The sequence below is a fragment of the Bombina bombina genome, chromosome 3, assembly GCF_027579735.1.
Source record: "Bombina bombina isolate aBomBom1 chromosome 3, aBomBom1.pri, whole genome shotgun sequence".
Taxonomy (NCBI): domain Eukaryota; kingdom Metazoa; phylum Chordata; class Amphibia; order Anura; family Bombinatoridae; genus Bombina; species Bombina bombina.
The window spans coordinates 749,600,240-749,626,484 of NC_069501.1; the positions used below are offsets into that span (position 1 = coordinate 749,600,240).

The 26,245-nt window shown below is 37.6% G+C and overlaps 1 protein-coding gene across 1 annotated transcript in view; it reads left to right on the top strand.

Annotated features, from left to right (window-relative positions):
- TMEM47 (transmembrane protein 47) overlaps nt 1-26,245 on the top strand; it is a 203,277-nt gene that overhangs the window by 156,084 nt on the left and 20,948 nt on the right. The window contains exon 2 of the mRNA XM_053707593.1: nt 4,279-4,419. Within this exon, the coding sequence (XP_053563568.1) occupies nt 4,279-4,419 (141 nt within the window). The remainder of the gene's footprint in view (nt 1-4,278; nt 4,420-26,245) is intronic.

Below are 26,245 nucleotides of genomic sequence, written 5' to 3' on the forward strand. Positions count from 1 at the left end.
TGTTTCATATTTTGTTTGCTTTTATTATGAGTGAATAAAAATGATAACTATTAGGAACAGGCATTTAGTAGGATTTTCATGTGGGTTTCCACCTACACAAAAACAAAATATACATGCTAGATACGAAAGTAAACTGTAGCAGCTATTTGATCTGTTGCTTTTTTTTTTTTTTCTTCCGTGTAGCTAAAAATACCAGTCTATGAAATATTTACTATTTCACATTATTTTGAATCATTGTATAATTAACATTTGTTAAATGTACTGTTAATTGTAATAACAAAAAAACATTATCAGGGTTATATTGTCTGCATGTTTCACAGTTCAGCTGTATTTTATCTTTACTAAACCTGTGTTTATTAACATATGCACTGAGCATGTACATTTTTTTACTTTACACCATAGAAATACTATTGGAACAGAAAGAAGCTACTACCAGGTGGTAACCGGGTCATAGAACAAGCTATTGATGCTGCTGTTTGTTCCTGGCAGACTGCTTCTCTTTTTGTTTTGCATATGTAAATATGACCCTGGGGATAGTCTCCCTATGGGTGATGGGGGAAACCAGACGTGGACTCCTTGCCCAATGTGCTTAGAAGAATATGGCTGCACCTCACTGACGAGGCCCACAGAAGGCCAAAACGATCGTCTGGGGTTGTCATGTTCCTTGTTCAGAGGAGAATTGTCTGATATTTCGACTTTGGACTGACTATTTGGACTGACCATGTCGGCGGAATCAGACTGATATACTACAGGAAAGTTGTCCTCTGTGAAAAGCACAATTGGGCAGAAAGAAGCTACTTCCAGGTGGTAACCGGGCCATATAACAAGCTATTGATGCTGCTGTTCATTTTTGGAAGACTGCTTCTCTTTCTGTTTTGCAGAAATACCATTGGAACAAAGTCAGAATTGTTTTAAAATGGTCATGGAATGCAATTTTTGAAGTTTAGAAATTATGTGAAAAGATTCTCAAAAAATAACTCTTTTATGTAAAGTATTCTTGGAATTTATGGATTGGGCAACAGCCCTTCTACTGGGGCTGATTATATTATATATATATATATATATATATATATATATATATATATATATATATATATGTGTGTGTGTGTATGTGTGTATGTGTGTGTGTGTAAAAGTCCTGCAGGCTAGCACTCCAGACTACCCATGTAGTAGTGTTGGGGTGCTGCAAATACATTATCAACAGTTCATACAAAGAGCACGCACCTGACTTGTGTAAAACGTTTTTTTTTCTTTAAAAGTGAACGTTTTTGGTGTGTTACCATCTTCCGCAGACATATAAAGATAAAACATATATATATATATATATATATATATATATATATATATGCGTGCCTCACAGATTTTGCTGCAATAAAGTGAGTCAGACTATTTTTTGTTTCCCAGTGCATATAAAAAGTTATATTTACACTATACGGAAATCTATATATATATAATATATAGTTAAGGTCCAGTGACCTTAGACCAGCTATTTCAGATACAAAAATCTCTTTCTCCTACCCCACACTGGGAGGCTAATTTATGTTACTGTCTCCAGTTTATATAGCTTTTCTAAAAGAGAGTATAGCAGTATTCATTTTAAGCATAGATGATGGTTTGACGAGCACAAACAGCTATTTTAAATGACAAAATAAAGGATCAATATCAAATAAAAAAAAGGTAAAGGAGTTGATTGCAAACATTATAACCCACTCCAGCAGGTAAATCAATTGTTGGGAATATACATTAAAGGGTACAAAAAAATACAGTACAATGCCCTTCAACAAATGTGATAAAACGTCTGACATTCTTAATTCACAATGACTAAATAATAGATAATGAAACATACTGGGCTAGATTACAAGTGGAGCACAAAAATATTAGTGCTATTGAGTGATAAAGCTGCTCAAGTTAAATCAATATACTTGCGCTCATATTATAAGTTTAAAGTTAAAGCAAGTATCTGGAGTCAAGCTAACATCTGCAGGTCGGATAGCGTGACCACGCTAAATCTCTTTACCCATAGGGGCATATTTAACAACATGCGCACAGACGTTATACAAAGTAGCGTATCATGTCCGCTGCCCATCGCTGCCCATCGATAAATGCAGACAGCATATGCTGTCAGCATTTATCATTGCAAAAGCAGTTCTTGTGAACTGCTGGTGCAATGCCGCTCCCTGCAGATTTGCGGCCAATCGGCTGCTAGCTGGGGGTGTCAATCAACCCGATTGAATTTGATCGGGTTGATTTCTCTCCGCTGCCTCAGAGCAGGTGGACAAGTTATGGAGCAGCGGTCTTTAGACCACTGCTTCATAACTTCTTGATAACTTCTGTTTATCCCTTCAGGCTCTCCGGAAACAAGGGGCCTAAACTCTAGACGGAGCTTGATAAATATGCCATAGACTTCTAAGGGGTTTGCTACAAAACCCTGTTTTAGCTTTTTCTTGTACTCTTACCCGAAGTTGCACTAAACCTGGTGCACAAAAGCAGAAGCTGTGTTAAGAAATACTTGAAATAGCTTTGCTCTTCACTCGAAAAAATAAAATAAAAATAAATATAAATATATATATATATATATATATATATATATATATATATATATATATATATACAGTATGTGTGTGTGACATTTTCTTCTGATAATTTGTGCAATAAACAATGACAATTTGTAATATTATCTCATTTTAGCTTAATATTGGCTAAAATCCTAGCCCATTGGTCAGTAAAATCAGCTGGGTAGTGTGCCCATTAAAAAGGTCAGAGGAGAACAGTGCTTTATACTGTTTTCTGTGTAATATTTTACTTTGTACTTTTTCTTTGTGAAATATCTAGCCTTTCATGGTCAGAAAATGGGAAGGAAAAGTAAGTTTCCATTGGTGTATTTGAAGCTCTCTCACAACTCTATTCTATTCTCTAAGCATATTACACATACAGGTCTAACTGATTTATATCACTGTATGCAGGTGAAGTTTGTTCAAAGTTCACAATACATTTATTTAACTGATAGAAAAGTAAATTATACTAAACTAGAGGCAAATGCAATGTGTAACATTTCACTTGCATTTGTACTTGCTGCAAACTGAGAATTTTTACCAGTTCCAGGTGTGTGCCTGTTAACCTCACACTACTCTGCAATATTCTAAATCCCAGAGCGCTTTAATACTTTCGATGGGAGGCAGCTCTCATCTCAATGGGACTTCCAGGGTCTGCCCTTTTTTAGAGAATGAAAGAGACATGTTAGCCAAATACTGAATCACAATTATGCTGCAACTTATACAAATAATTTAACATATGAGTATTATCTCCCTTCAAGTGAGTTTTGCCCCTGTGAAGTGTGCAGGATAATTTCTCTCTCCAGGCTTTAACATTTTTGAGAAACGGCCTTTAGTAGTCTGGAGAAGTGAACACAAAATAGGCCCCCCCTACTGACAGATACCTGCACTGCATCTTAATTGATAATGTGCTGGAGAAAAAGAACTCGACTGTGCGTGTCAGGTGGTGACAAATATTCAAACATCTTGCACTGTGAGCTGCTGCAAAACAAAATCTAATAGTTTTTTTTTTTGTCTGAAAAACACCAACTTTGATTGAAATTTAAACAGAAATGTTGTTTATATTTGAACCAGTAGGGTAGCTATAATTAATCTACCTTGTTTAGACATTAGTCCCATGACCTGTAACATAAATCTATGTTTTTTATTTAATGGAATGCAATGTATTTGAAATACAAAATATAAACGTTTAATTATTTTAATGAAATAGAAAAATCTACTGTAGCATTAATAAGGTACACTATACTTTATTCAGTAAGAATTCAAATAATTTCAAGTGGAATAAGAAAAAGAAAAACTCTATATAAAGCAGATTCATTGCCCTTTGGAGAGCTCTGTCAGTCTAGTTAATTGGCAATGGAGCAAACTAATTGCATATTATTTTGATTTCTAGTGAATCTAGAGCAGAAAAAAAAATCAATAAAAAGACACATACAGTATATTAATAGATTGTAAGCTCTTTGGAGCAGGCTTGTATTAATTTGTTTTGTTTAATCTGTTTTATGTATGTGTAATTTTTTACCAGGAATCTTTGTCACTGTGTACCCCTACTCATGTGCCCTGCACTACAGAATTTAGAAAGTGGAACATTATAAATAAATACAAATATTAAGCTTTACATAACATACAAGTATACATATTTTTACATACCTTGCTTGCATTTTTGTTTGATTAAAACATGTAGTAAGTTATATAGTAATTAAATGTTCTTTCTCATTTTTTTTAGATTGGCAAATTGCTACCCTTGCTTTACTCTTGGGGGGCGCTGCTATTATTCTCATTGCATTCCTTATTGGCCTGATCTCTATCTGCGTGGGATCTCGCAGGCGGTTCTACCGACCGGTGGCAGTCATGCTGTTTGCTGCAGGTAATTTAAGCACCTTTCATCAAATAAATATATAGAGACAATCAGTACAGGTAATTTAGTTACATCTAGCATAATCATTTAGTTTATGCAATGCTGGATTTTTTTTTGTAGTTTAGTATTTTCTCAATCTGGCAAATCATCAGTTATGAAAATTACCAATTAACATATTGTTTAACAAATTGAATAAATTGTTCAGTTCATGACAAATTATATACATTTTATTATGTTTATTAGAACATTTGCTGCTACAGGCAAGTTAATTTAGCATAATAGAACTTGTTACATTTTAAACAACATCTTTATGTAACCCATATTTTCTAAAATGTATTTCCTTATTATCATGAGACATAGATACACATCTGCTGAAGGAGATTTTGCCTTAGCTGACAGCATTTCTCATTTTATATTCAGATATTTTCAGCTTTTGTTGTTGTTTTTTATTTAACCACTTGAGACAGAAACATGAATTTAAGTGCAAGTCCTTGAAGCAACAATACTAAGATTTTTTTTTGCTACATTTAAAAATATCCTTTTGTCCCATCTTTGTGAAAAAAAAAATAGTTTTGTTTTTATATTTTAGCCTCTATAAATCAGGTTTTTGCTTATACTGGATGTGACAAATACTTGCATTGAAAATCAGTAAATATAAATTATTCAGGACCTATATACAGTCTTGAATGGATCATTGAGTGTCCTTCAGTTATAGTGGTATACATTATTTTATCATTCATTTTACATTCTATGAATATAGTTTATCTTCAACCTTTATAAACTTAAACACAATGTGTACAACAAGATACAGTATATAAGTGCTCTATACATAACATAACAATGATATCAAGGCATGTGTATGTAGAAATAGTAAATTATGTCATTTTAACTCTAAAGGTTATTGAAAGACAGCGCTGTGAAAAGGGTTAAGCACACAGGTAAAGTCCGGCACAGTAGCCACAATGCTTTGCATTTCTGCATAATGCATGAGCAGTTAAACCAATTTTGATTACTATACACATGCATCCTTCAACCACCCACTGTTTCCAACCCAGGAGTATTGAGGCTATGTATTTACCTATGTATTTAACCCATTTCTGGTGGTTAAAACATATACAGCTAGATTACGAGTTTGGCGTTATGAGTGTTATGGCCCATAACGCTGCTTTTTCCCTAACACTGATATTACGAGTCTTGTCGGTATAGGTGTACCGCACACCTTTTAGCCAGTCACGCAACGTCAGTACCGCACTTTTAAAAAATACCTTTTTCAATGGGACTCCCATAGTGCCGGTATTAAGAGTTTGCCTGGGAGGCCAAAAAGTGAGCGGCACACCCTTTACTGGCAAGATCCGTACCGCCATCTAAAGTCAGTAGTTATGAGTTTTACGTTACAAAGCTGTAGCATAAAACTCATAACTAAAGTGTTAAAAATTACACTAACACCAATAAACTACCTATTAACGCCTAAACCAAGGCCCTCCCGCATTCCTATTGGCTGAAAGATTTCAATCAGGATTAGAGCTCAATCCTATTGGCTGATTGGAACAGCCAATAGGATTTTAGCAGCTCTAATCCTATTGGCTGATTGGAACAGCCAATAGGATTTTAGCAGCTCTAATCCTATTGACTGATTGGAACAGCCAATAGGATTTTAGCAGCTATAATCCTATTGGCTGATTGAAATCTTTCAGCCAATAGGAATGCAAGGGATGCCATCTTGGATGACGTCACTTGCATTGAAGTTCCAGTGTACGGCGGAGACCGTATGAAGAGGATGCTCCGCGCCGAATGCCTTCAGGATGGACCCGCTCCATGCCAGATGGATGAAGATAGAAGATGCTGTCTGGATGAAGACTTCTTGCTGTCTGGATGAGGACTTCGCCGGCAGGATAAAGATCAAAGAGGTCACCTGGATGAAGACTTCTTGCCACATGGATGAGGACTTCGCCGGCTGGATGGATCCTTCAAGTCAGACTTCAAGAACTGTAAGTGGATTGTCAGGGGTTAGTGTTAGGTTTTTTTAAGAGTTTTTTTAAGAGTTTTATTTTTAGTTTAGGGTCTGGGCATGTAAAAGAGATAAATACCCTTTTAAAGGCAATGCCCATACAAATGCTTTTTTCAGGGCAATGGGAAGCTTATTTTTTTTTTTAGATAGTTTTTTTATTTGGGGGGTTGGTTGTGGGGGGGTTTACTGTTGGGGGGGTGTTTGTATTTTTTTTTTAAAGGTAAAAGCTGATTTCTTTGGGGCAATACCCCACAAAAGGCCCTTTTAAGGGCCATTGGTAGTTTATTATAGGCTAGTTTTTTTTCTTTTTTTTCTTTTGATATTTTTTTTCTTATTTATGTGTAATTTAGTTATTTTTATTTTTAGTAATTTTAGTGTTTATTTTTTTTTGTAATTTTAGGTTTTAGTGTAAGGCAGGTTAGGTTTTATTTCACAGGTAAGTTTGTAATTATTTTAACTTTGTAGTTCGTAAATAGTTAATAACTAGTCTACCTAGTTAAAATAAATACAAACTTACCTGTGAAATAAAAATAAAACCAATGCTAACTACAATGTAACTATTAGATATATTTTAGCTAGTTTAGGTTTTTTTCCACAGGTAAGTATGCATTTAGTTTTTAATAGGTATTATTTAGTTAATAATTGTAACTTTAGTTTAGCCCTATTTTAATTATTTTAAAGTTAGAGGGGTTAGAGTTAGGATTAGGTTTAGGGGTTAATATAGTTTAATTTAGCTTGTGGCGATGTGGGGGGGCTGGCAGTTTAGGGGTTAATAGGTTTATTTAGTTAATAATTGTAAATTTAATTTAGCTATATTTTTATTATTTTAAAGTTAGTGTATGTTAGGGTTAGGGTTACGTTAGGGTTAGGGTTAGGGGTTAATAGATTTATTTAGTGGTAGTGATGTGGGAGGCCAGAGGTTTAGGGGTTAATAACTTTAGTATAGTGGCTGCAACTTCGGGAGCGGAAGATTAGGGGTTAATAGTTTTATGTAGGTGGCGACGATGTTGAGGCAGCAGATTAGGGATTAATAACATTATGTAGGTGGCAGCGATGTTAGGGGCAGCAGAATAGTGGTGTTTAGACTCTGGGTTTATGTTAGGGTGTTAGTTTTAAACATTATTTTCTTTTTCCCCATAGACATCAATGAGGCTGCGTTAGGGAGCTTTTGTTTCCGCGATTGCAGGTGTTAGGTTTTTGATTTTGCCGGCTCTCCCCATTGATGTCTATGGGGAAATCCTGCTCGAGCACATCAAAGCAGCGCTTGTTTTCATTGCGGTATGGAGCTCAACGCAATCATTTCGCCCGCACAAGCCTGCTTTTTACAAACCTGTAATACCAGTGCTATAGGGAGGTGAAATAACGCCGCTTTTGTGGAGGTCGTTAAAATACCTATAGCGCTCAAAACTCGTAATCTAGCTGATAGTTAGAATGCATAAAAAGTCAAAAACCGAAGTGTGCTAAAACAGCTCTGGGACATATGGACAAATATTAACATATATTAAATATTTTAAGGGACAGTATACACTAATTTTCATATAACTGCATGTAATAGACACTATTATAAAGAATAATATGTCAGATACTGATATAAAAATCCACTATCAAACCATTTAAAAATGTACTTAGAAACTCCCAGTTTATCTATGTTGAAAAGGTAGCTGAAAAACTCACTTTAAGTGGGAAATAACAGACACTCCCCCTCCCCCTGCATATGAAAAGGCTCTTTACACAAACAGGAGCAAGCTGGAGTATGTATACATCAGTATTCTTCTAAAACTTTGGGGCTTGGTTTGGAGTCTGAAAATCAGAGCAATGTTATTTAAAAGTAAGCCAAACTATAGATATATAAAAAAAAAACCCATCTATTGGCTATAAAAATGGATCATCATTTATGCAAAGAAATCGAGTGTATAATGTTCCTTTAAGTAAAATCAATTAAATCCCCGGGTATATGATGTATAAAAAAATTGAGTATACTCTATCAAGATAATATAGAGATAATAGTCAAATAAAAAGTGTATTTGTAGAAAAAATGTATCCAAATTGCTTTCTACTTTATAACATTATATAATTGAGCTTCTTTCAAAGGTAATCCGGTAATTCATTTAATGAAGAAGTCCCAAATAGTTTGATATGTGTCTCAATTCAGTATACCAATACTATGTTGTAGGACTTTGTTCCACTCCTTAATCTTAGTGCTTTAATATGACCCGTCTATAGTTTGTAAACAAGCAAAGGTATCTCTACCTGTTGGAGTACGAACTCTGTGTTTAAACGCATGCTTTTTTGTGGGTTTCCTAAACCAAACTTTGTATCTCTTTTACAAGGAGATACAACGTTTGGTTTATGAAAACCACATAATACCACAGAGTTGTATTTTCCTTCCTAAGATAGGGAGAGTCCACGGCTTCATTCCTTACTGTTGGGAAATACAACACCTGGCCACCAGGAGGAGGCAAAGACACCCCAGCCAAAAGCTTAAATATCCCTCCCACTTCCTCATTACCCCAGTCATTCTTTGCCTTTCGTCACGTTAGGAGGTGGCAGAAGATTCAAAGAGTCCTGAAAACGGGTATCTGCCCTTCGAAATAGGACTGGAGTTTTAAGTAGTCATGTTAACCTCTCAGTGAGAGTATTGATGAAAGTTAGAGTCTGGAGATGCAGGGAAGTTTTTTTTGCGAGTTTCACCGACTGCTTTCTCTCAATCAAGTCCATGTCAGGAGCGCTACTATAAGACTATATAAGACTGTCACACTTTAGAGGCTGTGTTCTGTTCCACAGCATGGATCCTGGAGGTAAGATGGTTTAAATTTTTACACATAAAACGCTATAACAGGGTCACAGTGAGGCTCCTTTATACCTTGATAGGATCCATGGTTAATATCCTCCGAAGGGGGTTTATTGAACAGTTGGGGTTAATTAATCAGTGTATTAATTATTTACATGCTGCTTTGTGTGATTTTGTCCTGGGCTGATAGACTGTGTGTTTTTGACTGGAACAAACAGGTTTCACTTTTAAGTTTCACTTTTGTTTTTGAAACTGTTGCGGCTTTTAACGCTGAAAATATGGCATTTTCAGCATTAAAAACAGCACTGCAGCTATTACAAGTGTTGTCGGTATAGGTGTACCGCACACCTTTTAGCCTGTAATGCAACGTCAGTCCCGCACACATAAAAATTAAGTTTTTTCATGGAATTCCCATATCGCCGGTATTACAAGTTTTACGTTCTGGCTAAAAAGTGAGTGTTACAGCCTAAAATGACAAGATCCGTACCGCCATCTAAAGTCAGTAGTTATGAGTTTTACACTACAAAGCTGTTACATAAAACTCATAACTAAAGTGTTAAAAAGTACACTAACACCCATAAATTACCTCAGATCAGGTAGGGGGCATACTGTCTCTTTTTTCAGACGCCTGATTCAAGGACGTACAGGATCCGTAGGTCCTGGAGGTGGTATCTCAGGGATACAAGATAGGCTTTAAATCTCATCCGTCAAGGAGCAGATTCCTTCTCTTGAATCTTACTACCAGACCAGAAAAGAGGGATGCCTTTCTAGGGTGCATTCAGGATCTATCCTCCTTAGGAGTTGTTGTCCCGGTGCCTATCGAAGAAAGAGGTTTGGGGTTTTATTCAAACCTTTTTGTGGTCCCAAAGAAGGAGGGAGCTTTCCAGCCAATTGTGGACCTAAAGTGCTTAAACAAATTTCTCAGTGTCCCTTCCTTCAAGATGGAAACGATAAGGTCTATCCTTCCTTTAATTCAGGAAGGTCAGTTTATGACCACTATAGATCTGAAGGACACTTACCTTCATGTTCCAATCCACAGGGAACACTTTAAGTTCCTGAGGTTTGCATTCCTGGGCCAGCACTTCCAATTCATTGCCCTTCTATTTGGCCTAGCTACTGCTCCAAGAATCTTTAGGAAGGTTCTGGGGGCTCTTCTAGCTGTTGCCAGAACTCAGGTTATTGCAGTAGCCCCATACTTGGATGATATTCTGTTGCAAGCACGATCCTTTCGTCTTGCGGAAGAATTATCGGAGTACCTTCTCAGTCTTCTTCAATCACATGGATGGAAGATAAACTTGGAAAATAATTCTCTTATCCCAAGTACCAGGGTGGAATTACTGGGTACTATAATAGACTCCATATCTATGAGGATATTTCTAACAGACCAGAGACGTTGCAATATAACTTCGGCAAGTCTTGTCCTCTGGACCTCCTTGAGTCCCTCTGTGGCTCAGTGTATGGAGGTGATTGGTCTCATGGTGTCCTGCATGGACATCATTCCTTTTGCCAGGTTCCATCTCAGACCTTTACAACTGTGCATGCTGAGGCAGTAGAACAGCGATCATTCAGATCTGTCTCAACAGATTGTATTAGACAGCTGGTCGAGAGAATCGCTCTCTAGGTGGCTCTGTCCAGATCATCTGTCTCGAGGGACATGCTTCTTAAGACCATTCTGGGAGATTGTGACAACGGACGCAAGCCTATACAGATGGGGAGCTGTTTGGGGTGCCAGGAAGGCACAGGGGTTGTAGACTCAGGAGGAGTCCTCCCTCCCGATCAATATTTTGGAACTACGGGCAATCTTCAAAGCCTTGAAGGCTTGGCCACTTCTGGGTTCATCCCAGTTTATCAGACAATATAACCTCAGTGGCTTACATCAACCATCAGGGGTGAACAAGAAGTTCCTTGGTTATGAAGGAAGTATCTCAGATTCTGGAGTGGGCAGAGGCCCACAGCTGTTTGCTGTCAGCAATCCACATTCTGGGTGTGGACAACTGGGAGGCGGATTTTCTCAGCAGGCAATCCTTCCATCAAGGGGAATGGTCTTTCCATTTCAAGGTATTTGCAGAGATATGCAGCAAGTGGGAGATGCCAGAGATAGATCTCATTGCATTCTGTCTCAATACCAAGCTACCCAGGTATGGGTCGAGGTCAAGGGATCCCCAAGCAGATCTAATAGATGCACTAGCAGTGCCTTGGAGGTTCAAACTCATATATATTTTTCCTCCATTACCGCTTCTTCCTAGAGTGGTGGCCTGCTTGCTCCAGTGTGGCTGCGAAGGATGTGGTTCGCCGATCTAGTGGGGATGTCCTGATCTCCTCCATGGAAGTTACCTTGTCGCAGAGATCTGCTGATACAAGGTCCATTTGTTCATCAAAATTTAGATTCTCGGAAGCTGACTGTGTGGAGATTGAATGCTTAGTCTTAGTCAAGAGTAGTTTCTCTGAGTGTTATTGATACTCTTATTCAAACTCGTAAACCAGTTACTCTGCGTATCTACCACAAGGTGTGGAGGACCTACTTATTCTGGCGTGAAGAGCGTGGTTTTTCCTGGCACAGATTTAAGGTTGCCACGATCTTATCTTTTCTCCAGGATAGGCTGGAGAAGGGCCTTTCTGCTAGTTCCCTGAGGGGACAGATTTTGGCTATGTCAGTTTTATTGCACAAGAGACTGCCTGAGCTTCCAGGTGTGCAGTCCTTTGTTAGGATCAGACCTGTGTTTAGATCTGGGGATCCTCCTTGGAGCCTAAATCTTGTTCTTTGGGTTTTGCAAACGGTTCCGTTTGAGCCTCTGCATTCCGTTGACATTAAATTCTTATCTTGGAAGGTTCTCTTTTTATTGGCTATTGCCTCTGCGCAGAGAGTTTCTGAGATCTCTGCTTTGCAATGTGAGCCCCCTTATCTGATTTTTCATGCAGATAAGGCAGTTTTACGTACTAAATTAGGTTTTCTTTCTAAGGTTGTGTCGGATCGCAACATCAATCAGGAGGATAGCCTTCCTTACTTATTTCCTAATCCTTCTTCATTAAAGGAACGCTTGCTTCACAATTTGGATGTGGTTCGTGCCTTGAAGTTCTATCTTCAGGCTACTAAGGAGTTTAGACAATCTTCCTCCTTGTTTGTTGTCTACTCGGGGTAGCGTAAGGGGCAGAAAGATACTTTGACTTCCCTATGTTTTTAGTTAAGGAGTGTCATTCGCTTAGCTTACAATACAGCGGGACATTGTCCTCCTGAGAGGATAACGGCTCATTCCACTAGAGCAGTGGCTTCCTATTGGACCTTTAAGAATGAGGCCTCTATGGATCAGATTTGTAAGGCAGCTACCTGGTCCTCCTTACATACTTTTTCAAAATTTTACAAGTTTGATGATTTTGCTTTGGCTGAAGCAGCTTTCAGGAGAAAAGTTTTGCAGGCTGGGGTGCCCTAAGAATAGGGTCCACCTCTTCCTTTTTGTTCCCTCCCGTTATTCATTCAGTGTCCACTGGAGCTTGGGTATAGTTTTCCCAACAGTAAGGAATAAAGCCATGAACTCTCCCTATCTTTGGAAGGAAAACATCATTTATGCTTACAAGATAAATTCCTTTCCTTCCGGATAGGGAGAGTCCATGGCCCCGCCCGTTTTTCTTGTCCATGGGCAGTCCCCTATTATTTATTTTATTCTTCTGGCACCATTTATACCCTAATGTTTCTCCTACTTTTCCTTGTTCCCTCGGCAGAATGACTGGGGTAATGAGGAAGTGGGAGGGATATTTAAGCCTTTGGCTGTGGTGTCTTTTCTCCTCCTGGTGGCCAGGTGTTGTATTTCTCAACAGTAAGGAATGAAGCTGCGGACTCTCCCTATTCGGAAGGAAAGGAATTTATCTGGTTAGCATAAATTGTGTTTTTTCCATCTTGGCTTATTTAATCCTCTAGCAATAACACATACAGGTATGCCCCGCTCATACAGCGGGTTAGGGACTGGAGTCCCGCTGTAAAGTGAAAACCGCCTTAAAGTGAAACAAGGCAGTTTTAGCTTTCTTTTCACTTGCCAGTGTGTTTAAAAACTTGAAAACGTGTTTTAACTAACTTATATTAGGGGTGCAATAGTGCTGCATTTAGTTTAACACTAGCACAGCACAGTATTCAATAAATACTGTACCTGTAAAATAGTGACAATTACTGTAGTAAAATTTGTCAGACTATAGCACTGAGACACAGATTGCACTGTAATGCTGTAAACAGAGTGAAGTGCGCATAACAAAATGGTGCCAGTCACTTTTCTCGCAATCTCACGATGATTACAGAGCACTGTTTCAAAATCTTTGGAGGTTGAACTTCAGCTCCACAAAGCGATGTATTAGCGAAACGCTGTAAAGTGAAGCGCTGTAAAGTGAGGTATACCTGTAATAATATTTAAACCACTTTGTACCAGGCATACATTCTGTAAGTAGTGGTTCATACTTGTTCATCAATTTTTTTATTTATTTTTTATTTTGCTGGTTAGTGTACATGTATGTTAAAATCTCTTTTCTTTACAGTTTTGATGGTGGCCTTTCAAAGATGACCACTGCCAGAAATTTGAACAAATCTGTCCAGTTATGGATTTTGGTCTTTCTACCACTACTACATTTAGGGCTAGATTAAAGGTGGAGCACAAAATACTGTTTTTGTGAGTAATACTGAGTAATACCAGCTAACGCAAATGATTGTGCGCTGGTATAACAAGTTACCCGCAATATGAACGCAACCTTGCATTTGCATTGCTGGGAAGCATTGCACTCTTGAGAGCATGTTTCCATAGGCTCCAATGGGAGCCTTGTTCTAATGCCGTCAGATACAGCATAAGAGCTAGTGCAGCAAATATAAATATATATGTATTTTAATATCTACATATATATATTTATGTGTTAATATTTGCATATACACATATCATCACATAAATATATATGTATATAAGCATATACAAATATAATTACAGGGGGCACATAGTTCCCATAGACTGCAATTTAAAGGCACTTTCAGTGACATTTTTTTCTGACACCCTACTCCCACCAACTTTAACCCCCAAAACTGCTAAGTGCAATTACTTTATTAAAAAATAAAGATGCAACTATTTATTTTTTAATAAAGTATATTACACTTGATTGTGGGGGCATTTGGTGGACATTTATAAACTTAACCAGAGATCTTGTAATGGCTGGTTCTTTAGAGAGGGCCCACAAATGGGCAAATTTGCCTATTTGCGGGCGTGCAATAAATTAGCACTCCATTTGTAATCTAGGCCTCAATTGGTTTCTGTTTGTGACTGAACAGATTGCAGACTCCTAAAGGCAGCTCTGGGACACAAACTAGAAAATGCATGAAATTGCACCCTAATATAGTATATGATAAACATTCTGAGATTAATACAGCTTTGTTATGTCAATGAGTATACAGTAGTTGTATTCCTTTTCACTGATTTCCATGTCTTCTAGACCCTTGCTAACTTATCACAATACACTATATGTACAGTATATGGTGTATGAATGCACACTGATGTTCACACATGGGCAGTTGAAGAAAGAGAGTGGGTACGCCCTCTCTTTTATCTTCCTTTAATTTTAAGGTGTATTAACACTGATTCTGTTAAAAGAATACATGACTGTGGAAACTATTTAGTAAATGCTAGTAACCAAAGAAAGTAAATATTTTTTTTGGATAGAGTGGAACAAGTAGAATTTTCAGAGATATTTTACAGCAAAAAGCAAGTAAAAATATTGTATGTTGCTTGTTATATTTTCTTTCAGTAAACATTTTATGGAGATGAAATATCGAGTTTAATATCCCTTTTAATACTCTTATGCTGAAATTCAATTTACTGAAAGCATCCATTTTTTAGGTCACAGTTGTAATTTGCACAGTTCTTTTTTTATGTTGTCTTTTTAAGTGGTGCTTATATCCCTTTAAATAATTAAATATCAGATGGCTAGATTATGAGTTTTGCGTTATGAGTGTTGCGGTGCTAACTTGCATGTTATTGTCATCACTCACTTACCTACAGCGCTGGTATTACAGGTTTTCAGAAACCCGTCGTTAAAAGGCAAGAAATGAGCATAGAGCAAAATTGTGCTCCATACTGCACTCCAATACCAGTGCTGCTTAAGTCAGCGGTGAGCTGGTTTTACGTACTCATTGACGATTTCCCCATAGACATTAATGGGGAGAGCCGAATGAAAAAAAGCCTAACATCTGCAAAAAAGCAGCTTAAAGCTCCGTAACGCAGCCCCATTGATTCCTATGGGGAAACTAAATTTATGTTTACACCTAACATCCTAACATGAACCCGAGTCTAAACACCCCTAATCTTAACTATTTACTAACTACCTAGCTAAAATAAATACAAATTTACCTGTAAAATAAAACCTAACCTGTCTTACACTAACACCTAACCTTACACTACAATTAAATCAATTACCTAAATTAAATACAATTAACTAAATTAAATACAAATACCTAAATTAAAAAAAAAACACTAAATTACACAAAATAAAAAACAAAATACAAGATATTTAAACTAATTACACCTAATCTAATAGCCCTATCAAAATAAAAAAAAAAACCCTAGCTTACAATAAACTACCAATAGCCCTTAAAAGGGCCTTTTGTGGGGCATTGCCCCAAATAAAAATCAGCTCTTTTACCTGTAAAAAAAATACAAACAACCCCCCCAACAGTAAAACCCACCAGCCACACAACCAACCCCCCAAATAAAACCCTAACTAAAAAAACCTAAGCTCCCCATTGACCTGAAAAGGGCATTTGGATGGGCATTGCCCACCTAATAAACCCTTAAAAAAACCTAACACTAACCCCCGAAGACCCACTTACAGTTTTTAAGACCGGACATCCATCCTAAATGAAGCCGGGAGAAGTCCTCAACAAAGCGGCAAGAAGTCCTCAACGAAGCCGGGAGAAGTCTTCATCCAAGCCGGGAGAAGTGGTCCTCCAGACAGGCAGAAGTCTTCATCCAGACAGCATCTTCTATCATCATCCATCCGGCGAGGAGCGGGTCCATCTTCAAGACACCCGGCACGGAGCATCCTCTTCTTCCGACGACTACCCGACGAATGAAGGTTCCTTTAAGTGACGTCATCCAAGAAGGCGTCCCTTAGATTCCGATTGGCTGATAGAATTCTATCAGCCAATCGGAAATTAAGGTTGAAAAAATCCTATTGGCTGATGCAATCAGCCAATAGGATTGAACTTCAATCCTATTGGCTGATCCAATCAGCCAATAGGATTGAGCTTGCATTCAGGTAAAAGACCTGATTTCTTTGGGGCAATACCCTGCAAAAGGCCCTTTTAAAGGCTATTGGTAGTTTATTGTAGGCTAGGGTTTTTTATATTGGGGGGGGCTTTTTATTTTGATAGGGCTATTAGATTAGGTGTAATTAGTTTAAATATCTTGTAATTTGTTTTTTATTTTGTGTAATTTAGTGTTTTTTTGTAATTTAGGTATTTGTATTTAATTTAGTTAATTGTATTTAATTTAGGTAATTTATTTAATTGTAGTGTAAGGTTAGGTGTTAGTGTAAGACAGGTTAAGTTTTATTTTACAGGTAAATTTGTATTTATTTTAGCTAGGTAGTTAGTAAATAGTTAATAACTATTTAGTAACTATTCTACCTAGTTAAAGGGGCAGTCTACCATAGAATTGTTATTGTTTTAAAAGATAGATAATCCCTTTATTACCCATTCCCCAGTTTTGAATAACCAACATAGTTATATTAATATACTTTTTACTTCTGTGATTACCCTGTATCTAGGAACCTTCTTCCAGCACCCTGATCACATGACTGTGACTGTTTATTATCTATTGTCTTAAATATAGCATTGTTTTGTGCTAAATCTTAAATAACCCTGTCAGTATATTTATAAGAATCTAAGCGGTATTCTCCAAACAATGTGTGAGTATATGGCAGGGAATATATTTAACAATCTTTCTTTAGATTGAACCCACAATCAATATACTTCTACTAAGACAACAAAATTAATATAAATATCTGAATTCTTTTATTTAGTTAATATCCATGAACATTTTTGAAATATATTTGTAATAAAAGGAATATGAAATAAATTTATATGCATTAAAACCAACTATTTAAATATGCTATGCAAAGTTTATACACGCTTATCTTTAAAACCAGCCTTATTTACAAATCTTTTAACATCCAAGCAATACAATTTTAAACAGTGCTTATAAACAATAGGATAATATATATATTCTGCTATTTAACTGTAATATATCCTAATACAATATTAATTTACAGTATCAGAACTTGCATAGATGAGTTACTTAGTCAATCAGATACAGATTTAAACAATATATAGGCTGTGACTACCAATTTGAAATACAATTTATTTCTCTGAATTATTATTATATATTTGCATAGATAAACAATTTAAGATTGGGATTAGTTTAACAATACATAGGCTATGAAATGCTAACTTAAAATCCAAACTATTTCTTTAACTCTGCTACATACATCAATAGTAAATGCTTACTTTAAATGCTTGCATAAAAATAGGCAGGCTAAGAGCTATCTAAAACAATGACACACAGTTTAAAAGTACAATCTGCTCTTTAAATCTATTAACTGTAATGGCTATGCATATAACTTATCTTACAAAAAACCTTGTATACATCACCAAATAAACAGCAATCCAGTTTCAAATGTTTCTCAACAGATCCAATTTCACCTCAGAAATTCAAAATTGGGGATAATGCATATGGAGTCCAATAGTAGGTGCGTGCTTTAATAATAACCACAGTAGTTATCCCTTCTGGAGTAGCCAACAACCTTCTTATTAGTCTCTATGCTGGGGTTTAAATCATCTGATCTCACCCCTCCCCTTTTTTGGTTATTATCAGTCATTGGTGAGTATAGGAAACGCCCAGGGAGCCTTGTCCCTGGTCTGCCCTTAGAGTTGAAACATGGATTGGTTTATTTGGTAAGTGTGTTGTCAAGGAAATGTTTCTTTGCAACAACCAATCATCTCATGGCTGCAATTTCGCATCATAACACTAGGTGGAAGCAGACAGTACAACACAAACAAATACAGCAAGACCATTTCTAAACATTTTTAGACAGTGAAATATTTCTTTAAACTATGTAATAACTGCCATAATTTCTTGTATTAATCTCTCCCAATATTAATTATAGATGAAGCAGCATCAGATCAATTTCCTGATTGTTTTGATATGAGACATCATGTTTTATATTATTAACATTTTATTATATTAAGGCAATTTAAAACTGCTAATTATTAGCTTAAAATGCATTACAATTTTATCAGTATCCTGGCATTTCTATATAAATAATAGCCTATTTTGAATTCAGTATTGTATTGTATTCCAACAAGAATATGCCATATTTTATGTTTCTAATAAGCCCAGGATGTATGAACCTTCTTCATGCAGATCTGAGATTATATGTCTGAAAAATATAAACAATACAGAGGTTATTAAAATTTTTTGACTGACTAAAACAGTTACCTCCCAAGTTTAGCAAATATCCATGTAATAATAGAGAATTAGACAATTTCCCAAATTTCTATATTTAATACATTCTGAGGCATGCATTCAAACAGAAAAAAAAAATGATTATTTGCTGTCTGTTTAGTAAGTTTCAGAGTCACACCTTAGCATTTGTTTGTTGGCTAAGGCCTTCACTGCCCTTTCAGTAACTTTAGATTCACACCATAGCATTTGTCTTTTGTTTCCCAAGGCCTTCACTGCCCCACATGGGGTCCCCTGCACCTAAGTGCAAATGCTGTAACTCTTACAAGATTTGTCACCTGAGCTAGATTCTTAGGTATATTGGGAGGAGTAAATAGATTTTATCTCACATTCCCAAGCAATCACACATATGGTTTCTGAAACTCTGGCTACATTTTAATTAAAACAAATGCCTTAATGTCAAGCCTTTGGAGACATCCTGGAGATGTGTATTCAGAATTTTACCTGTGTTAATTTTCAGTTCCTTACATTTATACAATTGCATAATTTAGCATATTGAGTGTGGGAGATCTCTTAGAAATAATCCTTTGTTCTATAAACAATGTGCACATCCACAGACTTATTAAATAAAGACAAATATACTTCTATATATTATTTAATAATATTTCAAATACCTTGACAACCCACTGTGCCTGAACACAGTGTTATCTATATGGCCCACGTGTTTTTTTTTAAAGGTAAAAGCTGATTTCTTTGGGGCAATACCCCACAAAAGGCCCTTTTAAGGGCCATTGGTAGTTTATTATAGGCTAGTTTTTTTTCTTTTTTTTCTTTTGATATTTTTTTTCTTATTTATGTGTAATTTAGTTATTTTTATTTTTAGTAATTTTAGTGTTTATTTTTTTTTGTAATTTTAGGTTTTAGTGTAAGGCAGGTTAGGTTTTATTTCACAGGTAAGTTTGTAATTATTTTAACTTTGTAGTTCGTAAATAGTTAATAACTAGTCTACCTAGTTAAAATAAATACAAACTTACCTGTGAAATAAAAATAAAACCAATGCTAACTACAATGTAACTATTAGATATATTTTAGCTAGTTTAGGTTTTTTTCCACAGGTAAGTATGCATTTAGTTTTTAATAGGTATTATTTAGTTAATAATTGTAACTTTAGTTTAGCCCTATTTTAATTATTTTAAAGTTAGAGGGGTTAGAGTTAGGATTAGGTTTAGGGGTTAATATAGTTTAATTTAGCTTGTGGCGATGTGGGGGGGCTGGCAGTTTAGGGGTTAATAGGTTTATTTAGTTAATAATTGTAAATTTAATTTAGCTATATTTTTATTATTTTAAAGTTAGTGTATGTTAGGGTTAGGGTTACGTTAGGGTTAGGGTTAGGGGTTAATAGATTTATTTAGTGGTAGTGATGTGGGAGGCCAGAGGTTTAGGGGTTAATAACTTTAGTATAGTGGCTGCAACTTCGGGAGCGGAAGATTAGGGGTTAATAGTTTTATGTAGGTGGCGACGATGTTGAGGCAGCAGATTAGGGATTAATAACATTATGTAGGTGGCAGCGATGTTAGGGGCAGCAGAATAGTGGTGTTTAGACTCTGGGTTTATGTTAGGGTGTTAGTTTTAAACATTATTTTCTTTTTCCCCATAGACATCAATGAGGCTGCGTTAGGGAGCTTTTGTTTCCGCGATTGCAGGTGTTAGGTTTTTGATTTTGCCGGCTCTCCCCATTGATGTCTATGGGGAAATCCTGCTCGAGCACATCAAAGCAGCGCTTGTTTTCATTGCGGTATGGAGCTCAACGCAATCATTTCGCCCGCACAAGCCTGCTTTTTACAAACCTGTAATACCAGTGCTATAGGGAGGTGAAATAACGCCGCTTTTGTGGAGGTCGTTAAAATACCTATAGCGCTCAAAACTCGTAATCTAGCTGATAGTTAGAATGCATAAAAAGTCAAAAACCGAAGTGTGCTAAAACAGCTCTGGGACATATGGACAAATATTAACATATATTAAATATTTTAAGGGACAGTATACACTAATTTTCATATAACTGCATGTAATAGACACTATTATAAAGAATAATATGTCAGATACTGATATAAAAATCCACTATCAAACCATTTAAAAATGTACTTAGAAACTCCCAGTTTATCTATGTTGAAAAGGTAGCTGAAAAACTCACTTTAAGTGGGAAATAACAGACACTCCCCCTCCCCCTGCATATGAAAAGGCTCTTTACACAAACAGGAGCAAGCTGGAGTATGTATACATCAGTATTCTTCTAAAACTTTGGGGCTTGGTTTGGAGTCTGAAAATCAGAGCAATGTTATTTAAAAGTAAGCCAAACTATAGATATATAAAAAAAAAAACCATCTATTGGCTATAAAAATGGATCATCATTTATGCAAAGAAATCGAGTGTATAATGTTCCTTTAAGTAAAATCAATTAAATCCCCGGGTATATGATGTATAAAAAAATTGAGTATACTCTATCAAGATAATATAGAGATAATAGTCAAATAAAAAGTGTATTTGTAGAAAAAATGTATCCAAATTGCTTTCTACTTTATAACATTATATAATTGAGCTTCTTTCAAAGGTAATCCGGTAATTCATTTAATGAAGAAGTCCCAAATAGTTTGATATGTGTCTCAATTCAGTATACCAATACTATGTTGTAGGACTTTGTTCCACTCCTTAATCTTAGTGCTTTAATATGACCCGTCTATAGTTTGTAAACAAGCAAAGGTATCTCTACCTGTTGGAGTACGAACTCTGTGTTTAAACGCATGCTTTTTTGTGGGTTTCCTAAACCAAACTTTGTATCTCTTTTACAAGGAGATACAACGTTTGGTTTATGAAAACCACATAATACCACAGAGTTGTATTTTCCTTCCTAAGATAGGGAGAGTCCACGGCTTCATTCCTTACTGTTGGGAAATACAACACCTGGCCACCAGGAGGAGGCAAAGACACCCCAGCCAAAAGCTTAAATATCCCTCCCACTTCCTCATTACCCCAGTCATTCTTTGCCTTTCGTCACGTTAGGAGGTGGCAGAAGATTCAAAGAGTCCTGAAAACGGGTATCTGCCCTTCGAAATAGGACTGGAGTTTTAAGTAGTCATGTTAACCTCTCAGTGAGAGTATTGATGAAAGTTAGAGTCTGGAGATGCAGGGAAGTTTTTTTTGCGAGTTTCACCGACTGCTTTCTCTCAATCAAGTCCATGTCAGGAGCGCTACTATAAGACTATATAAGACTGTCACACTTTAGAGGCTGTGTTCTGTTCCACAGCATGGATCCTGGAGGTAAGATGGTTTAAATTTTTACACATAAAACGCTATAACAGGGTCACAGTGAGGCTCCTTTATACCTTGATAGGATCCATGGTTAATATCCTCCGAAGGGGGTTTATTGAACAGTTGGGGTTAATTAATCAGTGTATTAATTATTTACATGCTGCTTTGTGTGATTTTGTCCTGGGCTGATAGACTGTGTGTTTTTGACTGGAACAAACAGGTTTCACTTTTAAGTTTCACTTTTGTTTTTGAAACTGTTGCGGCTTTTAACGCTGAAAATATGGCATTTTCAGCATTAAAAACAGCACTGCAGCTATTACAAGTGTTGTCGGTATAGGTGTACCGCACACCTTTTAGCCTGTAATGCAACGTCAGTCCCGCACACATAAAAATTAAGTTTTTTCATGGAATTCCCATATCGCCGGTATTACAAGTTTTACGTTCTGGCTAAAAAGTGAGTGTTACAGCCTAAAATGACAAGATCCGTACCGCCATCTAAAGTCAGTAGTTATGAGTTTTACACTACAAAGCTGTTACATAAAACTCATAACTAAAGTGTTAAAAAGTACACTAACACCCATAAATTACCTCAGATCAGGTAGGGGGCATACTGTCTCTTTTTTCAGACGCCTGATTCAAGGACGTACAGGATCCGTAGGTCCTGGAGGTGGTATCTCAGGGATACAAGATAGGCTTTAAATCTCATCCGTCAAGGAGCAGATTCCTTCTCTTGAATCTTACTACCAGACCAGAAAAGAGGGATGCCTTTCTAGGGTGCATTCAGGATCTATCCTCCTTAGGAGTTGTTGTCCCGGTGCCTATCGAAGAAAGAGGTTTGGGGTTTTATTCAAACCTTTTTGTGGTCCCAAAGAAGGAGGGAGCTTTCCAGCCAATTGTGGACCTAAAGTGCTTAAACAAATTTCTCAGTGTCCCTTCCTTCAAGATGGAAACGATAAGGTCTATCCTTCCTTTAATTCAGGAAGGTCAGTTTATGACCACTATAGATCTGAAGGACACTTACCTTCATGTTCCAATCCACAGGGAACACTTTAAGTTCCTGAGGTTTGCATTCCTGGGCCAGCACTTCCAATTCATTGCCCTTCTATTTGGCCTAGCTACTGCTCCAAGAATCTTTAGGAAGGTTCTGGGGGCTCTTCTAGCTGTTGCCAGAACTCAGGTTATTGCAGTAGCCCCATACTTGGATGATATTCTGTTGCAAGCACGATCCTTTCGTCTTGCGGAAGAATTATCGGAGTACCTTCTCAGTCTTCTTCAATCACATGGATGGAAGATAAACTTGGAAAATAATTCTCTTATCCCAAGTACCAGGGTGGAATTACTGGGTACTATAATAGACTCCATATCTATGAGGATATTTCTAACAGACCAGAGACGTTGCAATATAACTTCGGCAAGTCTTGTCCTCTGGACCTCCTTGAGTCCCTCTGTGGCTCAGTGTATGGAGGTGATTGGTCTCATGGTGTCCTGCATGGACATCATTCCTTTTGCCAGGTTCCATCTCAGACCTTTACAACTGTGCATGCTGAGGCAGTAGAACAGCGATCATTCAGATCTGTCTCAACAGATTGTATTAGACAGCTGGTCGAGAGAATCGCTCTCTAGGTGGCTCTGTCCAGATCATCTGTCTCGAGGGACATGCTTCTTAAGACCATTCTGGGAGATTGTGACAACGGACGCAAGCCTATACAGATGGGGAGCTGTTTGGGGTGCCAGGAAGGCACAGGGGTTGTAGACTCAGGAGGAGTCCTCCCTCCCGATCAATATTTTGGAACTACGGGCAATCTTCAAAGCCTTGAAGGCTTGGCCACTTCTGGGTTCATCCCAGTTTATCAGACAATATAACCTCAGTGGCTTACATCAACCATCAGGGGTGAACAAGAAGTTCCTTGGTTATGAAGGAAGTATCTCAGATTCTGGAGTGGGCAGAGGCCCACAGCTGTTTGCTGTCAGCAATCCACATTCTGGGTGTGGACAACTGGGAGGCGGATTTTCTCAGCAGGCAATCCTTCCATCAAGGGGAATGGTCTTTCCATTTCAAGGTATTTGCAGAGATATGCAGCAAGTGGGAGATGCCAGAGATAGATCTCATTGCATTCTGTCTCAATACCAAGCTACCCAGGTATGGGTCGAGGTCAAGGGATCCCCAAGCAGATCTAATAGATGCACTAGCAGTGCCTTGGAGGTTCAAACTCATATATATTTTTCCTCCATTACCGCTTCTTCCTAGAGTGGTGGCCTGCTTGCTCCAGTGTGGCTGCGAAGGATGTGGTTCGCCGATCTAGTGGGGATGTCCTGATCTCCTCCATGGAAGTTACCTTGTCGCAGAGATCTGCTGATACAAGGTCCATTTGTTCATCAAAATTTAGATTCTCGGAAGCTGACTGTGTGGAGATTGAATGCTTAGTCTTAGTCAAGAGTAGTTTCTCTGAGTGTTATTGATACTCTTATTCAAACTCGTAAACCAGTTACTCTGCGTATCTACCACAAGGTGTGGAGGACCTACTTATTCTGGCGTGAAGAGCGTGGTTTTTCCTGGCACAGATTTAAGGTTGCCACGATCTTATCTTTTCTCCAGGATAGGCTGGAGAAGGGCCTTTCTGCTAGTTCCCTGAGGGGACAGATTTTGGCTATGTCAGTTTTATTGCACAAGAGACTGCCTGAACTTCCAGGTGTGCAGTCCTTTGTTAGGATCAGACCTGTGTTTAGATCTGGGGATCCTCCTTGGAGCCTAAATCTTGTTCTTTGGGTTTTGCAAACGGTTCCGTTTGAGCCTCTGCATTCCGTTGACATTAAATTCTTATCTTGGAAGGTTCTCTTTTTATTGGCTATTGCCTCTGCGCAGAGAGTTTCTGAGATCTCTGCTTTGCAATGTGAGCCCCCTTATCTGATTTTTCATGCAGATAAGGCAGTTTTACGTACTAAATTAGGTTTTCTTTCTAAGGTTGTGTCGGATCGCAACATCAATCAGGAGGATAGCCTTCCTTACTTATTTCCTAATCCTTCTTCATTAAAGGAACGCTTGCTTCACAATTTGGATGTGGTTCGTGCCTTGAAGTTCTATCTTCAGGCTACTAAGGAGTTTAGACAATCTTCCTCCTTGTTTGTTGTCTACTCGGGGTAGCGTAAGGGGCAGAAAGATACTTTGACTTCCCTATGTTTTTAGTTAAGGAGTGTCATTCGCTTAGCTTACAATACAGCGGGACATTGTCCTCCTGAGAGGATAACGGCTCATTCCACTAGAGCAGTGGCTTCCTATTGGACCTTTAAGAATGAGGCCTCTATGGATCAGATTTGTAAGGCAGCTACCTGGTCCTCCTTACATACTTTTTCAAAATTTTACAAGTTTGATGATTTTGCTTTGGCTGAAGCAGCTTTCAGGAGAAAAGTTTTGCAGGCTGGGGTGCCCTAAGAATAGGGTCCACCTCTTCCTTTTTGTTCCCTCCCGTTATTCATTCAGTGTCCACTGGAGCTTGGGTATAGTTTTCCCAACAGTAAGGAATAAAGCCATGAACTCTCCCTATCTTTGGAAGGAAAACATCATTTATGCTTACAAGATAAATTCCTTTCCTTCCGGATAGGGAGAGTCCATGGCCCCGCCCGTTTTTCTTGTCCATGGGCAGTCCCCTATTATTTATTTTATTCTTCTGGCACCATTTATACCCTAATGTTTCTCCTACTTTTCCTTGTTCCCTCGGCAGAATGACTGGGGTAATGAGGAAGTGGGAGGGATATTTAAGCCTTTGGCTGTGGTGTCTTTTCTCCTCCTGGTGGCCAGGTGTTGTATTTCTCAACAGTAAGGAATGAAGCTGCGGACTCTCCCTATTCGGAAGGAAAGGAATTTATCTGGTTAGCATAAATTGTGTTTTTTCCATCTTGGCTTATTTAATCCTCTAGCAATAACACATACAGGTATACCCCGCTCATACAGCGGGTTAGGGACTGGAGTCCCGCTGTAAAGTGAAAACCGCCTTAAAGTGAAACAAGGCAGTTTTAGCTTTCTTTTCACTTGCCAGTGTGTTTAAAAACTTGAAAACGTGTTTTAACTAACTTATATTAGGGGTGCAATAGTGCTGCATTTAGTTTAACACTAGCACAGCACAGTATTCAATAAATACTGTACCTGTAAAATAGTGACAATTACTGTAGTAAAATTTGTCAGACTATAGCACTGAGACACAGATTGCACTGTAATGCTGTAAACAGAGTGAAGTGCGCATAACAAAATGGTGC